At 39.8% G+C, this 27,445-nt stretch overlaps 1 protein-coding gene across 5 annotated transcripts in view; it reads right to left on the reverse strand.

Moving 5' to 3' along the window:
* DDX10 (DEAD-box helicase 10) overlaps positions 1-27,445 on the reverse strand; it is a 230,579-nt gene that overhangs the window by 86,654 nt on the left and 116,480 nt on the right. For all 5 annotated transcript variants that reach the window (XM_089512692.1, XM_089512696.1, XM_089512693.1 and 2 more), the window contains exons 14-15: positions 17,851-17,964; positions 12,195-12,356 (exon numbers count right to left, since the gene is read on the reverse strand). In XM_089512692.1, the coding sequence (XP_089368818.1) occupies positions 12,195-12,356; positions 17,851-17,964 (276 nt within the window). The remainder of the gene's footprint in view (positions 1-12,194; positions 12,357-17,850; positions 17,965-27,445) is intronic.

Genomic DNA, 27,445 nt, shown 5'->3' on the forward strand with positions numbered 1-27,445 from the left:
AATTTCCAAACTACTCTGCTGTGACCTGCTTTGCTCTAGCCTGTCATCCCATGTCACTTGCCCATTCCTCTGAAAAACTACCTACTCCTTTTAAACTGCTCACTTTGAAAAAGAATGAGACAGAGAAGGAGACAGCAAGCCTACATTAAGAGTGACCTGGGAGGAAGGGGGAACTGGGGAAGAAACGAAAAGAAGTCCAGACAGCTGACAAACCAGAACAAGATGAAAACAGATTTGAATGAAGACAACATGAAAAATTCAAGAGGAAAGATTCTTCTGAGCACAGGGTGATTTTGTTACCCTGTGCTATTTTGGCGACACTCATTTGTTTCCCTCATTATGTCAATCAAGTAAAATTGAGCCAAATGGAAAAGACAGGGTGCAAATCAACCAGATATTGCAGCTGTGCAACTGTTCATTTTTATGAGGGCCAGTGCAAGCCCCAGAAAATTAAGTAGAGGCTGAAAAACCAAAAAAACAAAACTGCATTGGTAGATAAAATATTTGCCAGAAAAGACAATGGGAAGAGAAGGGAAAAACATGTAGGAAGGGCAGGCAGAGTCACATTTCATGGGCCAGTGCTAACAACATACATAGAACCAACGCAATATGTTGCAGAGGACAAGTGGCAACATAATATATGGAAATAATTTCTAGGGCCTGCAGAAGAAAATTGGGAAGCATGAAAGAATAGTGTATGGTTAATAGAAATTGGGCTATGTGCCTAGTAGTAACAGAGAAGGTGGCTTTTTGAAGAAAGTTATAGCAAGTGAAAATTTCAGAAGAAAGGTAATACGAGGACAGACAAGTGGTGCCACCAGGTCCCTAGTTGTATGAGGAAGATGTAATTTTTTCCTTGTGAGAAGAAAGACAGAGCAATGTTTTAAAACAAAAAGTAACATGGGCTGTTTTCACTGAGATCCCAGGTTCATGAAAATTTCCATGTACTTACTCTACTGCCAACAAGAGAGGGCTGATACTGCATTTTGGTGTGATGGAAGAATGCAGAAGCTCCTGGCTAAAATAATAGCTGTACAGTTCCCAAAAAAGGGAAAAGGAGAAGAGAACACAATGGAGGAACAGGCTAACCATAACTAAACCAGCTGGGTCAAATCTGCTACCACCAGTACTCGTTTATTTTTAGTCCGGGTTTTTATCTACACATTTTCACAAGCTTCATGATTCTCAGACAGCCTGATCTTGCAGAGACATTGTATGCTATTCAGAGGTCAGTGATTTCTTTGAGGATAAATGTCTATATTTCACATTAGGATGAGAGAGTGTTATCATTAAACATTTACTACACTATATACTCATGTTGGCGAATCCATGGCATGTGTGCCAGTTCTGGCACGTAGCCTGGTCTGCCAGCAGCCACCAGTAGAAGGAGCAGGACACGAGCACGTGCAAGGCGGCCCGGCTCCTTGTCTAGGCCCAGTTTGCCCCGAGACAACGGGGTTGCAAAGAGCCGGCCAGCAGCACCAGCGTTCAGGCCAGAAGTCCCACCCCTTCTGGCTAGAAGTCCCACCCCTTGTGATTGGAGTTCTTGGAACTGTAGTTTGTTGCTGTGTGCCTTCAAGTCATTTCCAGTTTATGGTGACCCTAAGGCATACTTATTATGCGTGTTTCTTAGCAACGTTTGTTCAGAGGTTTGTGGCGGGGGGCCTGGAGGAGTAGGAAGAGGAAGGTAAGAAAAGGAGGGAAAGAGGAGGAGGGAACTGGTGGTGGGCAAGGGGTGGTTACTAGCAGATAACTTATGTCATTTTTTAATTGTTGTTGTGTGCCTTCAAGTCGTTTTGGTTATGCCAACCTCCCGCACTCCCCCCGGGCTCCCTCCTGCCCTCTCCTGGTGGCCGGTCTTTCTCTTTGGTACCTGGGAGTGGGAAAGTGCCAAGGCCATCCTTCCTCCTCCTCCATCTCCCCAGCCCTTGCCCTTCACAGTCCCTGCCACCCAATAGCCCCCCATGGCACAGCCTGGGCCAGTGGGGGTCCTGCTGCCAGTGCTGCTGGAGCTGGTTCTGGTGGGCTGTTGGTGCTTCTTGTCTACCTTTGCCTTCACCTCCACCACAGCAGCCCGGTGGGGGCACTACTTTGGCCCCTCCGGTGACCCTCTGCTCCAGGAATAGGTGGAGACAACTAGAAGAACATCCTTTCCCAGGTAGGCACTGGCAGGGCAGGAAAGGGGAGCTCTCCTCAGCCCCCTCCTGCCATTTCCTCCTGGAGGACCTTATCGGGGCTCTCCGCTTAAGGTGGCTCCTCTGGGGGTCTTGGCTGCCGAGGGCCTCCAAGCCCCTGCTGAGTGGCGGTGGTCCCAACACAAGCCTCTCCTGGGGCTTCCTTGGCAAGCTCTGGCCAGAGAGACAGTTTGTCCTCGCCTCCCCCTAAAGCTGAGAGAGTGTCACTTGCTGCCCGAGTGGCTGAGCGAGGATTTGAACTGTGGCCTCCAGAATGAAAGGCTGGCTACTTCTGCAGCCCCCTCTGGCTTCCTTCAGGGTGCGATCCAATGGGGGACTCCTCTGTGAGAGGGATGAGGCCCTGTGGGGAAAGGGGCTTCAGCTTGGACCGCCTGGGCCCCATAGTTTAGGTCTCTGGGTGGGCTCCAGCCCTTGTTCCTTCAGAGCACCCAGGGCCCCCAAGTTTTTTGTTTAAGTTTAATTTTTTAAATTTTCTTGGCAAGATTGCTGCAGAGGAGGTTTGACATTATCTTCCTCTGAGGCTGAGAGAGTGTGACTCCTTGTTTCCAACTTACGATGTCCTTAAGGCAAACCCATCTTCGGTTTTTTGGCAAGGTTTGTTCAGAGGGGATTTTTGCTATTGCCTTCCCCTACAGCTGAGAGAGTGTGACTTGCCCAAGTGGGTTTCATGACTTGAGATTGAGAGAGTGAGCCTTGGGGTGTGTGTGGTGCCTTCCAGTTGTTCCTGGCAACCCTAAGGAAAAACTATCATGGGGGTTTTCTTTGCAAGATTTAGTATTGGTGGGAAAGGGGCATGGAGGGGAGTTTTTAAAACCTGGTGGGTGGGAAGGACTGTAGACGCCACTGCCAGAAGGGAGGCTTGCAACTTGAGTATGAATTCATAGAATAAGACCGGTTAGTCTGGAATACCAGTATGCACAGGATGTTCTATGGAGGACATCTGAGGAAAATGTAGGGCATGATCAAATAAACACTAAAAAACCTACTCCTATAAATGTATGCCTTTTTAATGGAGGATATTCAGGAAAATGGAGGACCTGACCAAATAAAAGCTTAAAAAACCACTCCTAGAAATGTCAATTCATGTTTCTTAGCTATGCACAAAATGGAGGACATTACAAAATAAATGCTGAAAAATACTTCTATAAATATAAATCTAAGTTTTTTAGCCATGGTCAAATTGGAAGGCATTCAGAAAAAGCTCAGGACATGACAAAATAAAAGCTAAAAACATCCATATATAAATGTAAATATATGAAGGCTTCTTAGCCATGCTCAAAATGGGGGACATTCATGAAAAATGGAGGGCACAACAACATAAAAGAAGGGGAGGACAAGATCATTCTACTGATGTAAGGAAATTATTGATGGACTGTCAAGAGTAATAGGTCTCTGCATACGCACCAATCCCAGATCCACAGGGTGAGCTGAAAGAAGGTGCAAGAATGCATGCTTCTTTGCTTGTTGGCCAATAATTTAGGATTCTGGGAACTGAAGTCCAAAATCTTTTAAAGAGCACAGTTTGGGGACCACTGTTTTAAATAATCAAATAATTCTGAGCTGGATAGGGATCTGATGGTAAAAGCAGCCTTTTAATTGTACAGTACCTGAAGATGGACAGACAATCACTGGAATTGTGTCTTGCAACACCCAGTCTTGCAAAAAGGGAGGTGTGTATTTCTATAGTCAACTCTAGTTAGCAATCTGGCTGCAGCTCTTTGGACTAGCTGAAGTCTCCGAACATTCATCAAAAGCAGCCCCAAACAGTGGGTATTACAGTAATCCAATCAGCATGCAGCTAAGGCATGTATCACCACAGCCAGATCTGACATCTCAAGGAATAGGCGCAGTTGGCACACAAGTCTTGTCTGTGCAAATATACTCTTGGCCATTGCCAAAACCTGAGCTTCCAGGCTTAGGACTGAATCCTGGAGTTTCTCCTCCAAGCTCTTGTTCCAGTAATGTGATAAAGGCAGCTTAATAAAATAATAAATAGCACAAGAGATTGAAACTAGCAAATAGGAACTGCCGGATCACACTGGCATCTTAGGTGGCTTTAGAAAGCAAACAACTGCTTCTATGCGCACCCTTCATCCCATGTAATATTCTGCATGGCTCTGGCTGAGCATTTCAGTGGCAGCATTTTCTGCAGTGACTTTCACAAGTTATGTAACTGATTCTGTATCAACTTACATAGAGACTGACTTACAAAACTTATTTCATTATATGTAAAAGTTCCTGCCTCACAGCAAATTGGCAATAGGAGGGGTGGATGTTCACTCTTCAAAATTAATCATCCATCCATTCAATTTTTCAAAACAAATGTCCTTTCATATGCACACAGTAAATTCCCTCTATTTGAAGAGAAGGAAAATGTAATTTTCTAATCATAATTAATACATGACCTTAGTATTTGCCTGAGGATATTTGTCAGACCATACCTGCCACTGAAGAAAGGGGAGAAATCCCACTATTTGAAATAAGATAGCTGTGTGGAGAGGGGAACAGTATTACTTCTAAAAAGTGTTCATTTTCTTGTTATAAAAGGAAAATCAGAGGAATGACCAAAACCTCTTTCTAAATAAAAATTATTAGATTTATTCACAGAAAGACTGCAGAAAGTTGGCACATTTATCATAATGTCAAAACCCTACAGGCAAGTGAGATTCAGGCAAACCTCCAAACACTTGACAGACAATACTTTGCAGACATATTGTACTCCCTAAGTATTTTTAATATGCCTGCCAACATATCACATCTGGGGCACTGTCAAAAATCCATGCACCACACACCTTAAATGACACAAGACAATACCCATAGTAAATGGGCGGAAATATTACGGGCAAGATTACGAATATGTGCACAAGGGGATGAAAATTGTATCTGTCTCTGCATTGTTAGAAAAGAGGACATCTTGACCATTTTGAGTGAGGTTATTCTATTTACTGCAATACTGAACAACAAGCTAAAAGCTGGACTCTGACCATTTTGTACACATTAGATAGAACAAGGGTAGTAAATAGGCAAGAGTGACCATATATACTCGACTGTAAGTTGACCTCATGTATAAGTCGAGGACAGGTTTTGGGGCCAAAATTATGGATTTTATGACCCGTGGATAGGTTGAGGGTAAAACTTGGAGGCTCCTTCAGTGTGTGTGTGTGTGTGTGTGTGTGTGTGTGTGTGTGTGTGTGTCTGTGTGTGGCAAGACGGACTCTCACTGAGGCTTTTTGCTTCAGTGTTCAGCTTTCGTTTCAGTCTTCAGACAGCAAGGCGAGTGGGTGGGAAACAAACAGCAATATCAATCAATCACCCAGGACTCTTTCTGCTTGGCTCAAGACAGAAAGAAACTGCATGGGGAAATCTGAAAGAGCTGCTATCACATTACCATAGTGACCTGTAAATAACTTGACCTGGGATTTGGAGGTCAATTTTGGGGCATAGATTTTTAGACTTATAGACGAGTATATATGTCTTTCCTGGATATTATGACATCCCCTTTCAACCTTTTTTTTTCTGGAACAGTTGGAAATGTGGAACCTCTTCCAAAATAAAGTCAGGCTGTCTCCATCCTTGAATGTATCTATGCTACAGTTTTGAAGAACCCCAATGGATTCTTCAAAGAATCTTAAGTATCTCAACCAAAGCACAAATCCCACAATCTTGTAGAATGAAACCATGACAGTTCAAAATGGTGTGAAACTGTTATGACTGCGTAGGGCAGACACACTCCTTGTGGAGCTGCACTGTTGTGTCTGCTTCTTGGTTTGTAAAATTAAAATTTTAAAAACTGGATTTAAATATTGATAGTAATATATTATTTTTAAAAATATTTTTAAAATATTTATATAGAGCTTTAGCAACAATGGTGGACTGAAAAGCAATGAATAAATATTTATAATAATAAATGATGACAGCATGACAACAATGGTGAGGTGGTATTATTTTCAACTGCACTTCAACTTTACATGAGTGGGCGGCAGTTAAAACAGAAGGACGTTTTTTAACTCTGTTGTAAATATTGTTTTCTCAATTTTTTTAATTCCTCAATTACCTTTTTCCTGCATCAAAACTTGATGAACATATGGTTGTTATTAACTGACAAGACACAGGCTTTGACTTACAGCAATCCTATGACTGAAAGAACTCCAAAACATCCTCTCCTCTCATCAAGAGCCCTGCAGATTTCTTAATTGTGTCTATTCAGTTCTAATGAGGTCTTCCTCTTTTTCTTTGGTCACCTCAGAGGTGTGTTGTTTGTTGCTGTTGTTATTCCATCTTTTTCCCAGATTGGGATTCAAAGCATCTTACAATTAAACAACATTGTTAAAAATTCACAAAATACAAAAGTTAAAACACAACTAAAATATGTATTAACACTGAGAGAGAGAGAAACCAGCACAGCGATTAGCAATATCCAGCACATTGTGTAAGCTGTGCTTTATATCATTATCCATCAAATCCCATCCGAATAGGAAAGCTGTTAGCTTGCCTGCAAAAAGAAAATTGGGGGGAGTGCCAATCTAATTTCTCTGGGAAGGGAATTCCAGACAGCCACTGAAAGACCCTCCTCAGCAGATCTAAAAACACATGCTGATTCATAATAGAGAATACAGTCCTTCAAATAACCTGGACTTGAGGCATGTAGGGCCTTAAAGGTCATAACCAGCACTTTGGATTATGCCCAGAACAGACTGGCAGCCAGTGGAACTGTTGCAACAAGGGGTTGTGTGCTCCCTATATCCAACACCCCTTAGTAATCTTAAAATTTAAACCATTTCTGCCACTGGAAAGCATAGCAGGAATGTTCTATATAGCATAATATTAAAGTCACACACCTGTAGGTGGTGTCTTGTTGTATAAAACAAATGTGTCCTTCATTTGGAAAAAGACACTTGCCATTAACTTTCAGCAAGCTCTCGTTTGAATGCTATGGAATTACTGAAAGCAAGATCGATTTGTATTTTATTATGCTCTTCATAATTTTAAGTGCCTCAGTCAAGTCTATTAACTTTCTTTCAAGGTTAAGTAATTCAAGGCTTCAGATTTACAAGGAAGTTCCATTTTCCTTCCCCTTTCTCTTTGCGTTGCACCTTTTCAATTTTGCTCCCCACATTGCTGTGGTAAAATGAGACACTCCAATCTTCTCAAATACAGGCACACAGAATCACTTAAAACAGCTTCCGTACAATGTCATGAGCCTATACCTCCTCACAGCCCCCAGCTGTGATGCTAAAGTACCAACTCCAAACCAGCATGGTTAATGCATGCTTAGTTTTTAAGGCAGAGGTAAGCAAGGTCACAAGGTTTGGGGGGCAATTTTCCTCCCCCAGAATTCCTCGCTGGCTGCATGAGCCCTGAAAATTCATTTAAAAAATAATAATAATATAAAAGACATGGCTAGAATCCCATTTCTGCTTTTACTGAAGTGGGTAGGAATTTAGGATGGACTGCATTTACATTTTATTGCAAAAACACTGCTCTTGAAAGCCCCTGGGGAGTAGAAAATGACTATATTTTCTGGAGGGGAAATCCATCAGAGGGCATAGGGTGGGTTTGAGGGCAACAGAAATGGCTTTGGAGCTGTCCTTTGCCAACCCCTACCCTAAAGTAAATAAGGTTTAAGAAGGCCACAGCATTACCCAAAGAAATGTGTTTCATTCTAATATATTGAAAATTTTGTATTGGGGAGGGGTGTTTATTTAAAGGCCTCACATAATCTGGGGCTCTTTCACACTACACAGTTATAGCATTTACGCTCCACTTTAACTGCCATGATCTATGGACTCTTGGGGTTTGTAGTTTGGGCAGGCCCTAGAATATTCTGGACAAATGCAGAAAAATGCAAATCCCAAGACTATATAGGATGGAACCATAGTAGATAAAATGGAATCAAAGTACTATAACTGTGTTGTATAGAAGGGCTTCTGAAGTCCTAAACTTGGTTTATTTAACTTGTGCATTAATCCAGCATTGCCTCCAAGTTATCACTATTCATGTAATGTGAATAGGGGCAAATGGGTTTTGCTGCCACATTTTATGTTACACTTGATTATATGTGGAATATGTTCTATTTTGCATTAATATATTGTTTTTTGTTTACTAATACCTGCTCGGAAGGCTCTGTAACAAATAACATAAATAAATAAGCGAACAAATAAATAATCAAATCAAGTATCTGCAATCTTTGTTATACAAGGGGGTAGTTGAGGGCTGGGAAATAAGTAGTCCTTTGGATACTGTGGAACTCCAGATATCATCAGCTCCAGTTGGCTTGGCAAATAGCATAGAATAATACAAATAAGTAATTCAACAACTCAAGAGGGCTAAATGTTCCTCCATCCTTGGTGCTGTCTTTCAGTAAAGGTGTATATAGTAGGATTCCAAACTACAAACAGTAAAGAGTATAACTCCACTCTTTCCCAGCTCAAGCTTTATTTACTGCACAGTTTAGTAAAGACACACTGCTGCATCTATACACCAGAAGTCTGTGTTCTGCCAGCCCCCCTTCACCACTGTTCCCAGTGCTGATGCGTCTAAAAACCTCCAGACAGAAGAGGACAAGCAGAAAAACAGGTTCTGGCCAAGTCTAAAAATTTCTTCATAAAAAGGAGCTTCACCATTAGAGGCTTTGTTAACTAAGGTACAGTGTTTAGAGCTTTGTAGCACTGATGTTCAACATCGTCTATAAGGTTGGGTTTAAACGCTTATTTAAAAAGGCATATAATCCCTTTATGTTCAGCAACATCTACAGTTTATGGGGTGATCCTAGCTTTTTTATTTCATTTGCCAACCCATTCATGTAATTATAGTTTCCCTCATCAAATAACAATTTGGCCCTCAATCTCTATTATTAGCACAAGCACTAAAGCCAAATTCTAAACATCAAAATGGAAGTCCTGCAGCTTTTTGCTAACAATGCTATCAAAAGTGTGACCCTTGCTGAGATAAGGCTCACAAACCAATTGCAAAACTGCTGCAATGTGAAGAATTTGGGAATCGGTAGCAAAATAATATGCTATTTTTCTTTTCCAAATACTAGACAAAATCTTTTTCTTTTCTTTTTTAGTTTTTTAATCTCTGAAAACAGAAGTAAAGCAATTTAGTTTCAAGGGCAAGAGCTACTGAAGAAGTAGGAAGTCACTGATTAGGGTATTATAAATCAGTGAGCCAGTCCACTAACAAATTTACGAACTCTGAAAATTACGTTTTGGTACTTTTATTGCCAGAAGCCAGTTATTAAACACTATCAGTCAATCCTTCAGACTCTTTACACTTGTTAAAATATGTAAATGTACAAGTGACATTAATCTGACATTTATTTTAGATTTTTTAAATTGTTTAAAGAATGGTTTTAATGGAACAGAATTTGTGAGCTGAAGGTGAAGCATTTAAAACTTCAACTTAGAACTTTTATTAATAGAATGAAGAGGTATTTATTTTTATAGGAAATACTTTATTATACTTCATGAAATGGAAGTAACTGGAAACTAATATAAAAGTATTGGCAAAGAGAAGTGAAAAAAGTAATTCATTGATTCTTGTTCTCTAATTCTTATATAACATTTAACATAGCATTCTGTCTAATTTAACTGTACTGTACAACTGAAAAAAGGACATATGTGCATGTTCGTCCTTGCCTCTTTACCTCCTTTCTAGAGTAAGCAAGTCAGAATTGCCTGAACTATTACCTTCTCCTCTTCCCTGTTCCCTAACAAAGACCAAGGTCATTTGGCCTCATCTTTTCTTAAAAGGCCCACAATGCAAAAAAATATATATTTTTAAAAAACTTGCATTGTGGTCCTTTTTAATCCATGGATTTAGCAGGATTAGGAATGGGCTGGAAATCAGTTGCATTTTCCATGGCATTCCTGGAAAAAAAATGAGACTATTGGAGTATGTGAGTCTACAGAATATACATCATGTTGTGCTATGTGGTGGCCCACCCACCCCCTCCGCTACTAGGTATATGGTGGTTGTCTTAACTTTTCAGCTTGCAGGTGCTACAGGTGAACACCACATCAGTGTCTAATTAGATATTCCTCCTTCAAAATTTGATTGCAAACGAGAATGTCAACCTGGTATGTATAATTGAGAACTAGGTGGGCAAATGTGTGTGTATTAGTCTTGAGTTGTGCCCCCCTCACCAGTTCCAGCCTTGAGAGCTGGGAATTGGGGTTACTATGGCTGGTCTTTTCTCCAAGCATGCTGCACGAGTGGAGCTGATCTGATCCTGTGAGTGAACGTCCAACCTAGCTGCCTGCCTGGCACTTCCTCATTGGTCTTTCAAAGAGCAATCTTAGACATGGTGTTGAGAGTCCCAGGACTCCAGACTTTGGGACATTTCAATGGCAATGTGGAGGTTGATTACTCTAGCCCACTTCAGAAATTCATAGCTGCAATGAGTACAGTGAGACTGTCCCAGTATTTCACCAGTTTCGTACATTTGGCAGGATACTTTGTACTTTGTTAGCTCAGTGGGGCAGGAAAGTTGTCAATCTTTCCACCATTTCTCTAACTATTTGGGACTGGCTTAAGTAAAATAAATAAATAATTAATTTTGTTATAAGTCCAGCCAGTCAGCATCTACTATATGCAATGCAAGATCACAGCTAATATAAAGGCTCATTATATCAAGACCCTAAAAATGGCCCAGTTGCCAATATGCTAGTACTATTCACCCTACATAAAATAATCTCTATTCCTCCCATGTCCAGAGCATCTGCAAAAATTTAGTGATTGACTTTTAAAAATGAACTGTTCCGTTATCTACAAAGAACAGAGATCTGTCCTATTATAAATTGCCAGGTACTGCACCAAGATAACAATATCTGCTTATAGATTTATAGATTACTATAAATAACAATAATGAAAAGGAGGAGCATGATCAATGGGCACTAAAGAGACAGCATAACATTTACAATTATTCCCTCCTGTCAAGTTCTCAAACTTTCAGCTCTGGCTTACGACAAATAAATGGCCCAGAAACAATCTTTTGCATTTTTACAGCCCACAGTTTAAATTTTTCTATAAAATACCAAAAAGGAAGTTTAAAGTACCATCAATAAAACTTTACATTACAGCAGAAATCAATCACATTATAGCAATGACATTCTTGAATAATTCACTGGTATTAAGGATAGTTCTCAGTCTCATAAATGCAAAGTGTGGCAATTTAAATAAAATGTAATCTCCTGGAGGGTTTGCAGTCCTCATCATTCTGGATGGTGCATAATCCAGTCTTTTTGTTATCATGGCTCTTGTGGTATCACTCTGCTCTCTAGTATGGGGTTTCATGCCTTTTGTTCCAACAGACTATAGGTCTGTTCAGCAATCATGCTGGTTGGTTTGATTGCTAATTCCATATATTCCAGGGATAGGCCAATGAGCCCAGTGAGTAACTCCAGTGCTAAGTCCAGGGTCAGGCTTTCCTTGTCAAGATTGGCTATGGACTGCATCCTCCTGTTACCAAAAGTGGTCAGAAATTTACTTCTAGTTTCCTAGAAACTTTATTTTGGTTCAAACCAAGACATGGGAATATCTCACTTTAGGAGCAGCAATCTTCTCACATTTTTAATGAAACAGGTGGGCTTGCGGATTCTAGGGCCTCAAAATCAGCTTTTGCAGACCACATGGCACCCACGGACAATATCTTTGCTTTCATTTGATAACATTTCAAACCAGGAGATCACACAAGAATGGCAGATAATGTAGTTATTTGTGGACAAGTTAGGAAATGGCAAAATGGGTGTGAGGAGTACTATCTTGCCCATTCCTCCCACCTGAATACCCCAGTGCATACCTTAGAAAAGCACAGGAAACAACATCCTTAACATTTTGGAGTATTAAGTTAGAATGGAGTTCAGTGAAATGTTAAGAAATAGAGTTAAGTGAAATGTGGAAAATCTTACATAAAACCCTTCACTGCCCAAGGTACGTGTCAACCTTTCATAGCATTTCTCTGTAATGATCTGACAAACTGGAGCAAACTTGACTTACCCTGTGTTTTTCTTTAATTTTCTTCCTATATTCTTCTTTATCAAATCTGTCCTCTTCCTGCAGTCTTTCTTTCGCTTTATCTAGATCTATTCCATCAGAATCATCGTCATCATCGTCTTTATTTTGAACAGATTTTTGTGCTGGTGGCCACTGTTGAATTAACTGAATCACAGGGGGAAAAAAGGAACCATAGCATCATTCACTCCTTTATCAAAAATTCAAAAGTTTAGTTGCAGAGGTCAGAAATATTGACACTTTTAAGGTTAAAGAATGTTAATTTTCTAACAGTAAAGAATTAAGAAATACTAGTAAAATTTTATTTGTTTCTTAATTTAATTCAAAAATTCATTAAGTAAAAAATTAAAACTATTAAAAATGATCAATAACATATTAAAACAATGACAACCATTAAATTGACATTACTACCATTTTAATTATTAAAATAAAAACATTTAAGTGGTCGTTGGAAATTTTACAGGAGTAATGAAGTGAGTTTTTTAAAATGGTATAAATCTTAGCCCTTACTAAAGACCCACTGAATCAATTGGATTTACCTATATTACTCACTGTTCAATGAAGTCCAAAACATACTGCAGAAATAATCCAGTTTGAGACCGCTTTAACTGCCCTGGCTTAGTGCTAGGGAGTCCTGGGAACTGTAGTTTATTGTGGTACCATAGCTCTCTGTCAGAGAATGGTCCACAAAACTACAGTTCCTAGAATTCCCTAGCATTGAGCCAGGGCAGTTAAAGTGGTCTCAAACTGCAGTGTGTTTTTTCTGCAATGTGTTTTGGACCTAAATGAGTGAATGGGTGTACTTTGACTGGAATAGCAAACAAGATGCCAATCAGTATTTCCAAACTCGCTGTGTGCATATACAGAGCTTTATGTGCTCCACCAATATACAAGGATATCAGGAGATATGGAGAAAATATTAAAATTTGCAGAAATGGGCTCCTCTCAAAAAAGATTTTAGGAACAAAATCTTAAGGGGGTGGAGAAACCAAAACAGCCCAATGGGATGCTGAGTGGTCATAGAATACTGAGTTGGAGTGGAGAATGAATGGGAAACTGTGTAGGAGAGGAAATGGATACAGTGTCCAGATGAGGGCAAAGATGACTTCCAGGAAATCTGAGCAACAACTCCATCCCATAACATTCTGTTGCACAACTGACATAGTCATGTAAGTCTGGATTGGTTTGCAAAGGGATCTTTTAGACTAACTGGAAGCAATTGGTAGCATAAGCTTTGCAGACTTAAGTCTACTTCATCAGATGCACTTCTCTTCATGTACTGTATATGATCAAGCAGACTTAATCAGCTTATGCTACCAATCTCTTTCTCTCAGATGATACAAGATTCCTTTGCAAATTGACAGGTATGCATCTGTACAATATTTTTCTTACTTTGTTTAAAAAAAGGTTTTTACTGAAAATGTCTTCATGGACCATCCAGGGGCTGTGAAAGGCATTTTTTTCATGGTTCTGACCCCTTTCTCCAGATGTCCAAGAAACCTCTTCTTTTAGAACGAATTGACACTTTTTTAAATCCAGGAACAGGCCTTTTTAAAACATTAAGTCTCTCCCCCTCACACACACACACCTTGCCCTCAGGGCCCTCGGAAGGGACAGGGGCATTCTGAGTTTTGGGATATACATACACACACACTGATAAAGCCCTTGGGGGATCTCAAAATGGTCATAGGAGACACAGGCAGTCTGGAGACCACACTTTCCCCACCCATTTTAAAAGTTGTTCCGTTTTTCTCTTGCTGTGGGATCAGCTTAAAATACCATGGGAACCCATTTTGCTGTTTTGCATTCTGAATGCAGCATTGCATTCAACATGATAATTTCTCACACAAATTCCTAAGCAAAGGCTCCAGTATATCAACCTAATTATTGAAACTGACACTACAGCATCCACGGCTGCCACAGAAACACATTACAGTCCATCTTTTTTAAAAAAAAAAGAAAGAAAGAAAGAAAAACATATGAAAGAAATTATAGTAACTTTATATTATGCTGTTGTACTATCCATCATCCTCAGTTTCAACTCAGCCTTCAAAATAACTATGTGCTAAATTATTTTAAGGAACCAAAGCATTAAGACTTCAGCTTAATCAAACCATTTTGATGTCTAAACCTTTTGTGGAGGCTACAACTTCCAAAATCCTCCAGCCAGAATAGGCTCTGGGCTAAATCACTAATCATCAGTGCAGAGTCTGAAAACAATGTTAAGGAAAATACAACATGGGATATACAGTTGAAGAAATAAAACATGTATGTGAGAGTCACTATGACTAAGCAAAAGCAATTAAGAAGCCACACAGGTGTAAAAGCTAATGTAATTTAGCAGTCCTAAATGCCAAGGACAGAAATGTAGAGTGTATAATTGAAAACACCTGAGAATCATTAAGTGTACAAGGTGAAATTATGAAATCATTAAGTATGGGTTGAACTATGAGAGCCAATCAAAATGGATGTACACGCCCACTGGGTGGAAACTGACTAAGTGGGTGGTGTTTGACAAGGGCTATAATAATTGCTATGTTTGCCAATGTTTTTGTGTGTTTTGGGTAGTTGTGGAGTTGTGTGAGTAGTTTGGAGATTGTGATTTATAGGGCATTAGTTTTTGTATATAGTAGAATAAAGTAGATCTTTTATATAAGACTACTGAGTTGTCTGGTGTCTTGAGTGAAGATACAAGAGCCAGCAGGATCCTGAAGAAGTGGGAAGACTTCTGTGGAAGAAGAGTGAGAAGGCTTGGAGAGTTTGTCAGGGTCTTCAGCCTATTCTCTGAAACTCTGCTGCTTTGGAGAAAAGCATTAACCACTGACCAAAGCTGGTCAGCTCCGGTGCATAACAAGGTGGTGAGTTAGAGCCAGAGGTGAAGAGCTACAACTCCCATCATCCCTGACAAGCAATAACAACTCTAAGTCCGAGAATCTAAGCAATAACAACAACTCTAAGTCCGAGAATCTTTGGTTGTTCTTTGCTAGAATATTCTCAGAGCTTTAACTCAAAAAAAGGAAAATGTAATTTTTCCAAGCTATAGATGCCTGGGTGTATTATGTGGATGTCATTACATTTGGCCCATATGCTCTTGTGCCCACTGAAGTAGAGCCAAAATGGTTTGTGACAGAGGAAAAAGGCAGGCATCTGCTCATTGGTTACTGGTGCTCCAGTGTCACTGGAGCAGGGAATTTGCTCTGGGGTTTCATTCTGCCCTTTAAAAATGCTATACAACATGCTGAACCCTAAAGTCTGACCAAAAGCCTGGAAAGGATTTATCGCCCAATTGACACGGAAGCCACCAGGTGCCACTTCACTCTGTTTAAAGAAGCACTATGTTGTAAAAAATAGTTTTGTTGGGAGGGGGCATGTGCAAACCTATCAACCCCTATCCGCAGCCTAGTAATGCTTACTCATCCAACATCTACAGTATAGTTTCTTTGGTGAACAGAAGGACTGTGATTTTAAATTTCCCTTCTTCACCACATGCTATGGAAAAGGTCACATGCACTCCTAGTTTAGACTTCCAAAACATATCGCAGACAGTGGTTAAGACACTGACTCTGACAACTGCAAGATGTGCAGGTCAGCAGTTTGAGGCCCAAGTGCTGCATGACCGAGTGATCTCCCGTCACTAGTCCCAGCTTCTGCTAAGCTAGCTAACAGTTCAAAAGCATGTAAAACTGCAAGTAGAAATAGGTACCGCTTTGGTAGGAAGGTAACAGAATGCTGTGTAGTCATGCTGGCCACAGGATCACAGAGTTGTCTATGATAACAATGGCTCTTTGGCTTAGTCAAAGGGGAAACATTAACCTTTGCTTTTAGTATTCTATAAGACCACAAATCTAAGTACTGGATCATGAAAGATAACAAAGAACTTGCAAATTTCAATGAAAAAGAGAGTACTGTTCTAGCTCATTCAGAACCATGCACATTTTTGCTAAGCGGGTGGATTTTTACACTCAGTGTGTTTCCTCTGAGAAATTCTTCAAAAAGATACTCTTTTTTTTTTAAACTAAGAAGGTGATCACTAACAGCAGGCAACCATCCTTGAGAGACAACTGGCCACCACAACCCATCTTCTATATAATGTGCAGCTTCAAAATATTATTGGAGGAGATCCAACAGGTCTGTCTAGGGTCACTAGGTAAACTGAATATGACAGTGAGTCCACTCCACAGTGCTCAGATTACTCAGAGAAGTGTCTGGCAAGCTATCATAGGGGGAGATTTAAATTATCATATGAGATTATAAAAATAATTAACGCAATCCTCCAGTTTGGAAAATTATCAATCCCCCCTTTGTACAAAACAGGAAACAAATCACAATGTCTTCCATTTATCATACCCTCCAGCTTTGTTTGTAATGAGAAACTATGGTTAATGGCAAGAGCCACTGTGGTGTGGTTTGAATACTTGACTATGACTTTGAAGATTAGAGTTCAAATACCTGCTTGTCCACAGAAACCCACTGGGTGACCATGGGCAAGCCACACTCTCTCAGACTCAGAGAAAGGCAATGGTAAACCCACTCTGAACAAATCTTGCCGAGGAAACCCTGTGATAGGCTCACCTTCACGTCACCCTAAGTCAGAAATTACGTGAAGCCACACAACAACAAGAACAATGGTTAATGGCAATGATTAATAATCACACCAAGTGTCACCCATGGGAAAAAGGTGGGATATAGATCTTATGAACAAAATATATAAGCTCAATAAACTAATGAAACAAGACAGGATAATGAGCTGATTTCAACCCATGGCTTACTTTCCTAGTTTGCTCCAAAGCTGTTAATTGTAATTTTTCTGCACCAACTAATAATACAGAATTATACTGCTATTATTCTCTCTTTCACTGCCATTGTTTCATCCAATGGAAAAGTTTCAGATGGGCATTTAGAATTCTTAGACAAAACACTCCAAGCCTCACCAAACTGCAAACCTCAGGATTCCATAACATAACAGTTAAAGCTGAACAATAGTGCTATGATTCTGTAGTTGAATGCCCCTCACCCAATTTGAATGAAACAAGAAAATATAGGTGGGATACAGACCGCCCAAAAATGGCGGTCTGCCGCTGCCTCCATTTCCGCCGGTGGGAAGCCTCAGCTGCCAAATGGCAAGGCTTCCCAGCAGCAAAAAAAGAACCCGCAAAAAGCGGGTTCTTTTTGTGTCACGCTTGCGATGCCTGAGTGCACAAATGGTGCACTCGAGACGTTGCAAGCGCAGCGGGACGTGCGGACACTATGCGTCCGTTGCATCAAAATGGTGGCACCGATGTGTACAGGGTGCGGCCATTTTGACGCCCCCGTCACGTGCTGGGGTGAGGCCAGTATGGATGGTGCATCCTCGGCCAACCCCTAGCACATGATGGGGGTGGCGCAAAGGCCCATATAAATCGGGCCATAGTTAGTGGAAGTTGTCACTCACTTGTGATAAGAATGGAGAAAGATATGCATAGGACACTGATAAAATGTTTATAAATTTTTATATTAGGCTAAGCTATGTTCTTTCAAATGCAGTCAACATGAGAAATGCTCCCCGAGGGCTGACAGTCTGGAAACTCAAGCTCCACCACCAAAAATCTATGCATGCATATGACTTTGACCATAGAAGCATACTGATTTTATTTGAGCTTACCTCCCCATCTTCAGTAAATACAATTTTTGTATTTACTTTAAATTTTCTCTTCAAAACTTTTTTAGCTTCTTTTGTTTTGGTTATTTTCTTCTTCATCTTTGAATCTGATGTACTCTATAAAAAAATAGATAGAAGACAACCTGGTTAAGTCCTGACAGATAACTATCACCACCCACAAAAAAGTTATACAATTTTAATGCAACAGACAGGGAATGAATGAATGAATGAATGAATGAATGAATGAATGAATGTTTCTAGTCCTACGATTCTCAGAAATAGTTTTTTATAATGTGATGGTCAAATATCTCCAGAAAATGGGGGGGGGGGGGGGGATTTATTGTCTTTCCATAGTCTTTCACCAAGCAAATAAAAAGGGAGAGAATTCAGCACAGTCAACTATTACAGCTACCGCCAATACAAGTGGAATTTAATGTATTCAGAGTTGTTGCTTTTTTGCATGGTCATTTCGGGTATATATCTATGTAGCATCCAAATACAAATAATTTCAACTTCAGTAAGAAGTTTACCAAGCTAACCACTACTCTGCTAATTCTTTGTTGTTGTTCAGTATCTTCAAGTTGTTTCCAACTTATGTTGACCCTAAGATGAACCTTTCATGGGGTGTTCTTGGCAAGTTTCTTCAGAGAGTGCTTGCCATTGCCAATTCTAAACAATAAATAAAAAGAAAGTACCAGTTGTGTAGCTCAATGCAATGCAGACTGGTCACTCCAGCAAATACCAGATTTTATCAGAGGGATATGAAACAAGATTCTGCAGTCTATTTTTGTGTTCACTTCCTCAAAAATACTATGAGATGCAAGGAACTCAAGTAGGGATTCCACTGAACCCCTTCCCAGTTTTTAAAAAAACCCTCAACTGATCCTGAACATTCTGAGGAGCTACTAAATATACTTAACCTTCACTGGGCAGTTCTGAGGACTTTCTACCTCCTTCAAATTAAGCACTGCTTTTTGTTTTTGTCTGTACTTCTGGAAGCCATATGCTGTAGAAGTTCTGGAAACCTTGTTTTTTTGGTTGCTTTGTATAGATTGTATTTCTATTGACATTCACCACTAGGCCTGTGGCAGGAGGAAGTCATACTTTTTTGTATGGCGTACTGATGATGCTAGCAGCTCCTTGACAGGTGTTGCTCATTTGAACTGGACTTGGAAAGAGATTATTCCAGTCATACAGCTTTAGTTCAAGCCTAGGGAATCTGTGGTCTAGACATCAGTTTCTATTAGCCCTCACTAATAGTACTATACTATGAACAATAATAAGTACTAGTTAAAGCAGTAACTCATCAGCATATGTGGTGCCACAGGTTTTCCATCTTTACTCCAGTGAGATCTATTTGAAAAGTGTGTCAGAAACAATGAAGGAAATTATATAGCTTATTTTTCCCCTCTTCCTTTCAGATTTCGCCTTCAGAACCCTGAATTCCTAAGAGGAAGGGTGGAGTATAAAAAATAACAACAGTAAGCTGTGCTTATGGGGTTATCCCCCCATGAAGTCCAATTCCATATAGTCCTGCACCTTCCAATAATGGTGTTGCAGTAATTCTGGGGCCTCAAAGGGTTTGCCACAAGAACATAATCACAGCCACTTCTATCAAAACAGCAAGGGTTTGAGTATGGCCCAGATGGAGGATTGCAGGTCTGAAATCCAAGGATCAGCCTAACAAAGTACAATGACCATCAGATGATGAACTGGTCACAGCAACTATGGAAATGATGATGATCTAAAATAGTTGTAAATCACACTCTGACGGTAGGATGACCTGCACTGGTGAACTCTTAGGTCTTCAAAATAGTCAAGGTAATGTAAAATTATTTCACTTCTCAGTAAAAGCTACAAGATGAACAAACTTTCAAGAATTTAAAATGCAACACCTATAAACATGTCTGTTATAAGGTTTATAAGGTAAGAATAAATTCTTATTTATAATTCCTTATTTTCAAATATTCATATGCATTTTACAAATTATCTAATTATGCTACAGTTTTTTAGCTACCTTGTTCTAGATACCATTAATACCATTCAAAGATTAATGATTACAACAGATTGCCTTCTAAGCAAAAATTTTGAAATACAGTCAAAACAAAGCTTAGGGGCAGCACAATAACAGTGTAAAATAATAAATGTCCTTATTAGCCATGCCTCCAAGGTTCTAACATGTGTTTATTAACGCTGGTTTAAATTTATAAATGAGCACATCTCAATTGAGATAAAACATCTAAGGAAAGTAATGTTTAAAATGTTGGAATACATTCTAAAAGTGCCAGTCAAAACAAGCCTTGTATTTACTCCTTCAGCTGATGCCCATCTATGGAAAACAAGCCTCAATCATTATGTCTCCCAAAGATCTGTGGTTCATTCAGTACCACATGAAAAGCAAGTGCCATTAAGAATGTAGAATATAGTCATTCAAAAGTAGAGGCGGGGAATAAAGCTTTCTTAGAATTAAAACCAAACAAACTTAGAACAGATATCTTAAACATAGGGTAAAATCATTTGAAACAGCTGCAAAGCACTCCCAAGGACAGGAGCAATTCAACTGAAGGATGTAAAGTTGAAGGCTTTCATGGCCGGCATCCATAGTTTTTTGTGGGTTTTTCGGGCTATGTGGCCATGTTCCAGAAAAGTTTCTTCCTGACGTTTCGCCCACAAAAAACTATCAACTGAAGGAATTGAAAGGACATTTTTTTCTTCTTTCTATTCCGTTGCCTCCATTTTTAGTAAGCAAAAAAAGGGGGGGAAGGAGGGGGTATTGCTAGTGTACTTTTCACAATAATAAGCCATCCAAACCAAAGGAGGAGGGAGAGAAAGCAAGACATGAATATACATTTCCTTGCAGGCGTTAATAGAAATTACATAGTCAGTCAAACCTTGCCCTCTGCAATCCAATTTTTAACCTGCCACTTTCAATAACTATAACATTAGGGAAACAGGCCTTTGGAGGCTATTGAGGGGGAGAATGTGACTCATGCTTTTATTTGTTGTTAGGGTCCTTAACAATGACAATGTTGGTCCCATTGTGAAAGAAAATAAAAAGACCTTTTGGTCTTTCGGGGGGGGGGGGATCCTTAAAACCTAGTTTAAAGGGTCGTAACAGATACTTCTTATTGAAACCCAGCTTTTGGAGTTACAGAAATTCAAGATTTGTGGGACTTTTCATCAAGCAGATGGAGAAGCAACTAACCAAGAATGCTTAATATTACAACCACAGAACATTTAACTAATACACATTCCTGTATAAAATGCATGTCTATTGTATTTAAAAGGTGTGTAGGTGTAGCATAAAATACAACAGGCATCCATGTTTTGATTTATTTATAATATTTCTGTATTGGATCCCAGCCCACAGGGTAATGAACAAACAAAAACCAGTTAAAACAATACAAAGATAAAAACACAATAATATACTTAATAGCACATTGTACTTCTAAGTCTTTGTATAGATTACCATTTTCCCCACAGTGGAGAAAATGAGGGTGAGACACACAAAATGACGTAAGTAGCTGAGCAGGGTTACAGACTGCACAGGTGCTCTAACTACTGTATATACTCATGTATAAGTCTAGAAATTTATGTCAAAAAATTGACCCAAAAAACCTGGCTCGACTTATCCAAGGGGTCAATATAAGTACTATATCTGAAATCTTATTAAAAAGAAGGAACCATCCCTTGGTGAAAGATAAGTGTATAATGTGTCTTGGAAGCACTGATCCCCTCTACTCTTTTATCCATCCAGCCTTAAAAGTAAGCACAAAGAGCTATGTCTGCTGGAATTTTATCAGTTCTTTGACATTGTTTTGCTTTGCTTCATCATTTAGATCCTTTGCTAAATGGAAGTTTTACCCTCGATTTATCCATGAGTCATAGCAAAATCCATAATTTTGGCCCCAAAACTTGCCCTCGACTTATACATGAGGTTGACTTATAGTCAAGTGTATATGGTATTCTAAAACCATTTCACCAGTTACCAAAGCACTGTAATGCATTGTATCAGGGCAGATAAAAAATTTCCCTGTCTCCACAGTTAGAGTGTCTGGAATGACTTGGAGGCTTGCAAATGACTCCCTCCCACCCTTCCCCTGGAATTCAAATCTCAAAGGGGCAAAACTATTTCCAATTATTGCAAACCGATGATTTGGAGCTAACCATGATTAGGGAAAACATCTCTGTGCATCATCAGTGGATCTGAAAGAAAGTTAGGATGAATAGCATAAAAAGGAGGAAGAGAATCTTGAAAGATGCTTCTGGCCAACTTGCTTTCCTATAATGTACCTCAGTACTAGACGTGACAAAAATTGTAACTGGCTGTGCAGTGATACAGAGTGGAAAAATAGTATCACACGTTGCACATGAAAGTGTTACCAAGTAGTAACTGGCAACACTTACCAAGCAGTAGTTGACTGAATACAATACATGCAATTTCAATTTTCTCGTAACCCAGGTTGGATAAACGTCATTAGTTTTTCCAACTTGAAATGTAAGTGTTATGCCCCAAACTGTTCACTTTGTTTCACTAAAGTTTCTCAGTATCGTAATATCTGCATAGAAGCAATTGTGCTCTCCAAAGAGTTTAGAAAGCTTACATTCTGACAAAGTGTTTTATATGAACATTAAGAACACACACATTTACGTGCACCTAAGCTCTGCAACTCTATAGCAATGTGACATTTAGCAGGCAAAACAGAACCAAGTTTTTAAAAGGGCAGGTCCCAAGCCACACTTTCTATTTTACTGTTTTCCAACTAAGTCGTTTATGAGAAGGCAGGGAAGGCCTAACATTTAGCCATTATGTGGAATACTAGGTATTTTAATCCGATATCCTGTTATAACAATCATTGAAGCAGTCACAAAGCAGGAAAAAGAAATGACATTGAAAATGTAACCTTTTACAGGAAGATGCCATGAAATAAGAAGGAATTAAATACTCAACAATATCTGCAGAGCTGATTTCCCACCATGGGAATAGTCCAACCAATCTTAAGAACATTGACTTGGGGTTGTTGTCTCAGTTTTGACACATACCTCCCATATTGTTTTTATTATTTTTGGAAGTGTAAACTTTATGTACTCATAAGCAATAGGAAGTACAAGACAAGTTTAACTGGTTTATTCTCTTCGGAGAACATTATTCTTCATGCCAGGGAGTTCCAGCAACTCAAGGTATATGAAGCACAGAGGGAAAACAAGTATATTTTACCCACTGAGATTAATTAGATGAAGGCAGCAGGGCAAGCATCCATCTGAAAAGAGAGCAGTCATTGTTCTAAACCCCACACTAAAACACTGCTGAAAATGTTGGATTTTGTCTTCTCATTGGTGGGTGGGTAGATAATACACCCAGACGACGTTAGATTTCGGTTAGTGATGACATCTGACACAGTGATGCCACCTTCCAACATTTTTTGTTCCTAAAATATGTATGTGTTATGCTCTTTCGCTCATGCACAAGGCTCTTTCTTATCTATTGCATTATGTATCTAATTCCAGAGCTTATTCTCGTGGCTCCTTTTGTCTTCACTAAGGTTGATAAATCGAGGGAAATCAGCCTGTAGCGTGAATTATTGGGGAATGCTGTGCATATGTCAGATGGCAAGGATATGTATTACATTAAGTAAGGTCACAGTGATGCAGGAAACTATGGCGGGATACAGACCGCCGCTTTGCGGCGGTCTCCCGCCGGCGCCATTTGCTCCGCGAGGGAGCCGCAGCAGCCAAACCGCGCGGCTCCCGCGCGGAGCAAAAAAGAAGCTCCATTTCGGAGCTTCTTTTTGCGGCGCCTTTATGACGTCGCGAGGCGCCTGGCGCGGACTCGCGACGTCATAGGCGCCGCGACACGTACGGACGCTCAGCGTCCGATACGTAAACATGGCGGCGCCCATGTGGAAGGGGCGCCGCCATGTTGTACGTATTCTATACGTACTAGGGTTAGGGGGGTGCGGAAGCACCGCCCCTTCCTAACCCTAGTACGTATAGAAGACGTACTTTATGGCGGTCTGTATCCCGCCTATGTTTGTATGTACAGCACTGTGTAAATCTACAGTGCTATATAAATAAAGAATAATAATAATAATAATAATACCAGAACTTTGGAATACTATGCATGTGGTCGATTTATGGTGACCTCATAAATTTCATAGGGTTTTCTTAGGCAAGGAATACTCAAGAGGTGGTACTGCCAGTTCTGTTCTGAAATACAGCCTACAGTACCTAGTACCCCAGAGTGAGATTGTCAACAACTCACCAGAGAGCCTACATGGCAATAGCTCCAACTTATTGGAATGCACTCCCAGAAGGGATTAGACTCAGCCCTGAGGGAGCAATCAGGCAGACCCAGCAACATCGGGGACTGCCTGAAGGAAGAGGCCCCTCCCTCCTCAACTGTCATCTTGGCCTCAGAGGGAGCGATCAGGCAGATCCAGCAACATCAGGGACTGCCTGAAGGACGAGACTTCTCCCTCCTTTAATTGTCACCTTGTATTTGTATTGTATTCAATTTTTACTGTACACCGCTATGATCATTGCGGAATAGCGGTCTATAAATAAAATGTATTATTATTATTATTATTATTATTATTATTATTATTATTATTATTACATTGGAAGCCTTTAAAAAGGCACTGAAAACCCATCTTTTTCAGTTAGCATATCCTCCCAACTCTATATAGAGATATTACACCCTGATAAGACCAGTGTGCCTAACCAAAACTGATAGTGTGACTGTTGATATATTGCTTTTAAGGTTTTTAATCTGTATGAAATTTTGATATATTGTATTGTATTTTATTGTAATATGTTATAATTTGGTATGTAAACCGCTTTGATCTGGAGGAAAGGCGGTATATAAATAAAACTTTTAGTTATTATTATTTATTTACTGTTTATAGCTTCTCAAAAAAATTAAATCAGGCATGACTAATTTGTCTCATTGACTCCAACAGGTCTGCTCTAATAGGAGAAAAGAGAAACTTCCCATTTTACAGTGACGGGTTAGTTTTCAAATTCTCATTGCTGCTTCTTTCATAATACATTACTCTAAGGATGCATCTGCACTGCAGAAATAATCCAGTTTGACATCACTTTAACTGTCATGGCTCAATGCTATGAAACTGTGGCAATTGTAGTTTGTTATGGCACCAGAGCTCCTTGACACAGAAGATTAAATCTCACAAAACTACACTTCCCAGAATTCCATAGCCCTGCACCATGGCAGTTAAAGTGGTGTCAAACTGGATTATTTTTGCGGATGCAGCCTGAGCTACCAAATATTACTAAATGTTCCTAATTACAGTAAAATAATCCCAGAAAAATTTTGTTTAATACTCAAATGAGAAATCTATTCCCCAGCCCCCATATTTTCCAGGCATACACAGCTGACTTTTGCAAGTGAGATAGAAATGATTTAGCCCCTCGTTCAGAGGGAAGTCCTGAATCTTTGGATGTTTTCCTTGTATGTGGATTAATTTATTTTATACACCACTATCCCGAAGTTGTGATACAAGTGTCATGTTGTCGTTACCTCCAGTTCAGAGGCACAAGCCTTAGAAAAGTCAAAAAGGTTTATTCAGAAAACAGAGTTGATCACAGCATAACCATGTTGTCAGGACTGAAGCGTTTTCCATTAACACGGTACATTAAAAACACATAGTGATTCAAATGTTTTTGTGGGCTAACATCCCATTCATCTACAAATCAAGCCTGTTGTTGCTGTTGTTGAAGAGCCCTCCCTCCACGGCCAACTGTCATCGTCCAGCCTGCAGGGAGTGAGAGGGCGGGTCCAACACCATCGGGACTGCCCTGAAGGGACAGAGCCCTCCCTCCATGGCCAACTGTCATCGTCCAGCCTGGAGTGAGTGAGGGGGTGGGTAGGGGCTAATTTTGTATTGCAATTTTTATTGTACACCGCTATGATCATTGCGGAATAGCGGTCTATAAATAAAACTTATTATCATTATTATTATTAATTTAATAATTTGATTTATTTATATACCGCTATTCCAAAGATCATAGCAGTGACAGCAAATAAGCTAATTAGCAAGTAAGCTAATTTGCCCCCAACAGTTGCCCCCAATTATTATTATTAAGACATTCCTTTTCCCAGGATTACCCCTCCTTTCCTCTCTCTACCAAGCGTTCTCACAGAACTGATCTTGGTAGCTCACAGCTCATTTTTCCTCCCCACACATCTACGCATTATCTAGCACCATGAAAGATAAGCAATCCTTCCACCCAGCATCGTCAACTATGTCTATCAATCAAGTATTATAAAGCATATACAAAATATATGGCTAGCAAGCATGGCAGGAACTATGATCCTGACAACGAAGCAGTTTACTGCATATTGGGATACTGAAATATCTAGCAAAACAGAACAAATTACAAATATGAAATACAGTGCGCTGGCATCATATACAGGTGTGCTTTACGTAGCTTTCAGAATACGCTGAAAGCCGCGCAGGGAAAAGGGGTGGCACGTCCCATATTATTATTATTATTATTATTATTAACCTTTATTTATAAAGCGCTGTAAATTTACACAGCGCTGTACATAAAATTTTTAGTCAGACGGTTCCCTGCCCTCAGACTTACAATCTAAAAGACACGACACAAAAGGAGAAGGGAGTGGTGGTGGGGAATAGGATCAGGTCCAGCAGATCTTCTCCACCTCTGAGGCCTGGACCAAGGGATGAATGCGTGCACAAGCCCCATTCATTTAAATGGGGCTCGAGCATAGGCGGTATTTGATTTACACAGGAGAGTCCGGAATGGATCCCCCACATAAAGTAAGGGCGCACTGTATACATAAATTTACAGCGCTCTATAAATAAAGCATGATGATGATGATGATAATGATAAACAGTCATTAAAATCCTTTAAATGCCATCCTCATAAACACACGGCACCTGAATACTGCAAAAGTACTGGTGAGAATATTCGTGCTGAGAAAACCTATTGTCCTAGCGCAGGAAACTGAAGCATTAAAAGGGCTGGCTGAACTGTCTCTCCAATTAACTGAGAATAAGTCTATCTCAAATTAATAACAATATTTATATCAGAGGTGACGAAAGTGCAGCCTACAGATACATACAGCCCCCAGCTGTATTTCTGCAGCTACCACCAAGGTCACCATGATATCCCTTAATATCCTAAAGATGATTTAGGTAATTTTCAACTCAGAATAGCTTCAAATGTCATGAAACCACACTTAAATGAATTGGTTTTCTTTCTCTTATTCTCAGTAACCCCAATTGCTCACCAAACCAAAGACAGCGAAATAAAACTGGAACCATATCACATAATTTCCAGTTCCAAAAAAAACTGCACTTGTGTGACCTGAAATCAGAACATGGAGCCAAAACTGGACTCCACCCTGATGCATTTTCTGACTACAAGTTAAAGGGAAAGTCCATCTCCAGAAGACACAGCTCTGAATATAGAAAGAAACAACAGGGATGCCGAAAGTCATCTGGTTTGAGAAATATCAAATATTAATGAAATTTTTATATAATACATATGAAAAATAATCTTGTCCAGAATAGCAGTGTATTCTTAAATATCTTTACATTTTTATGTTTCATAT

The sequence above is a fragment of the Sceloporus occidentalis genome, unplaced genomic scaffold, assembly GCF_023333645.1.
Source record: "Sceloporus occidentalis isolate IW3139 unplaced genomic scaffold, rSceOcc1.0.p SCAF_2, whole genome shotgun sequence".
Classification (NCBI taxonomy): domain Eukaryota; kingdom Metazoa; phylum Chordata; class Lepidosauria; order Squamata; family Phrynosomatidae; genus Sceloporus; species Sceloporus occidentalis.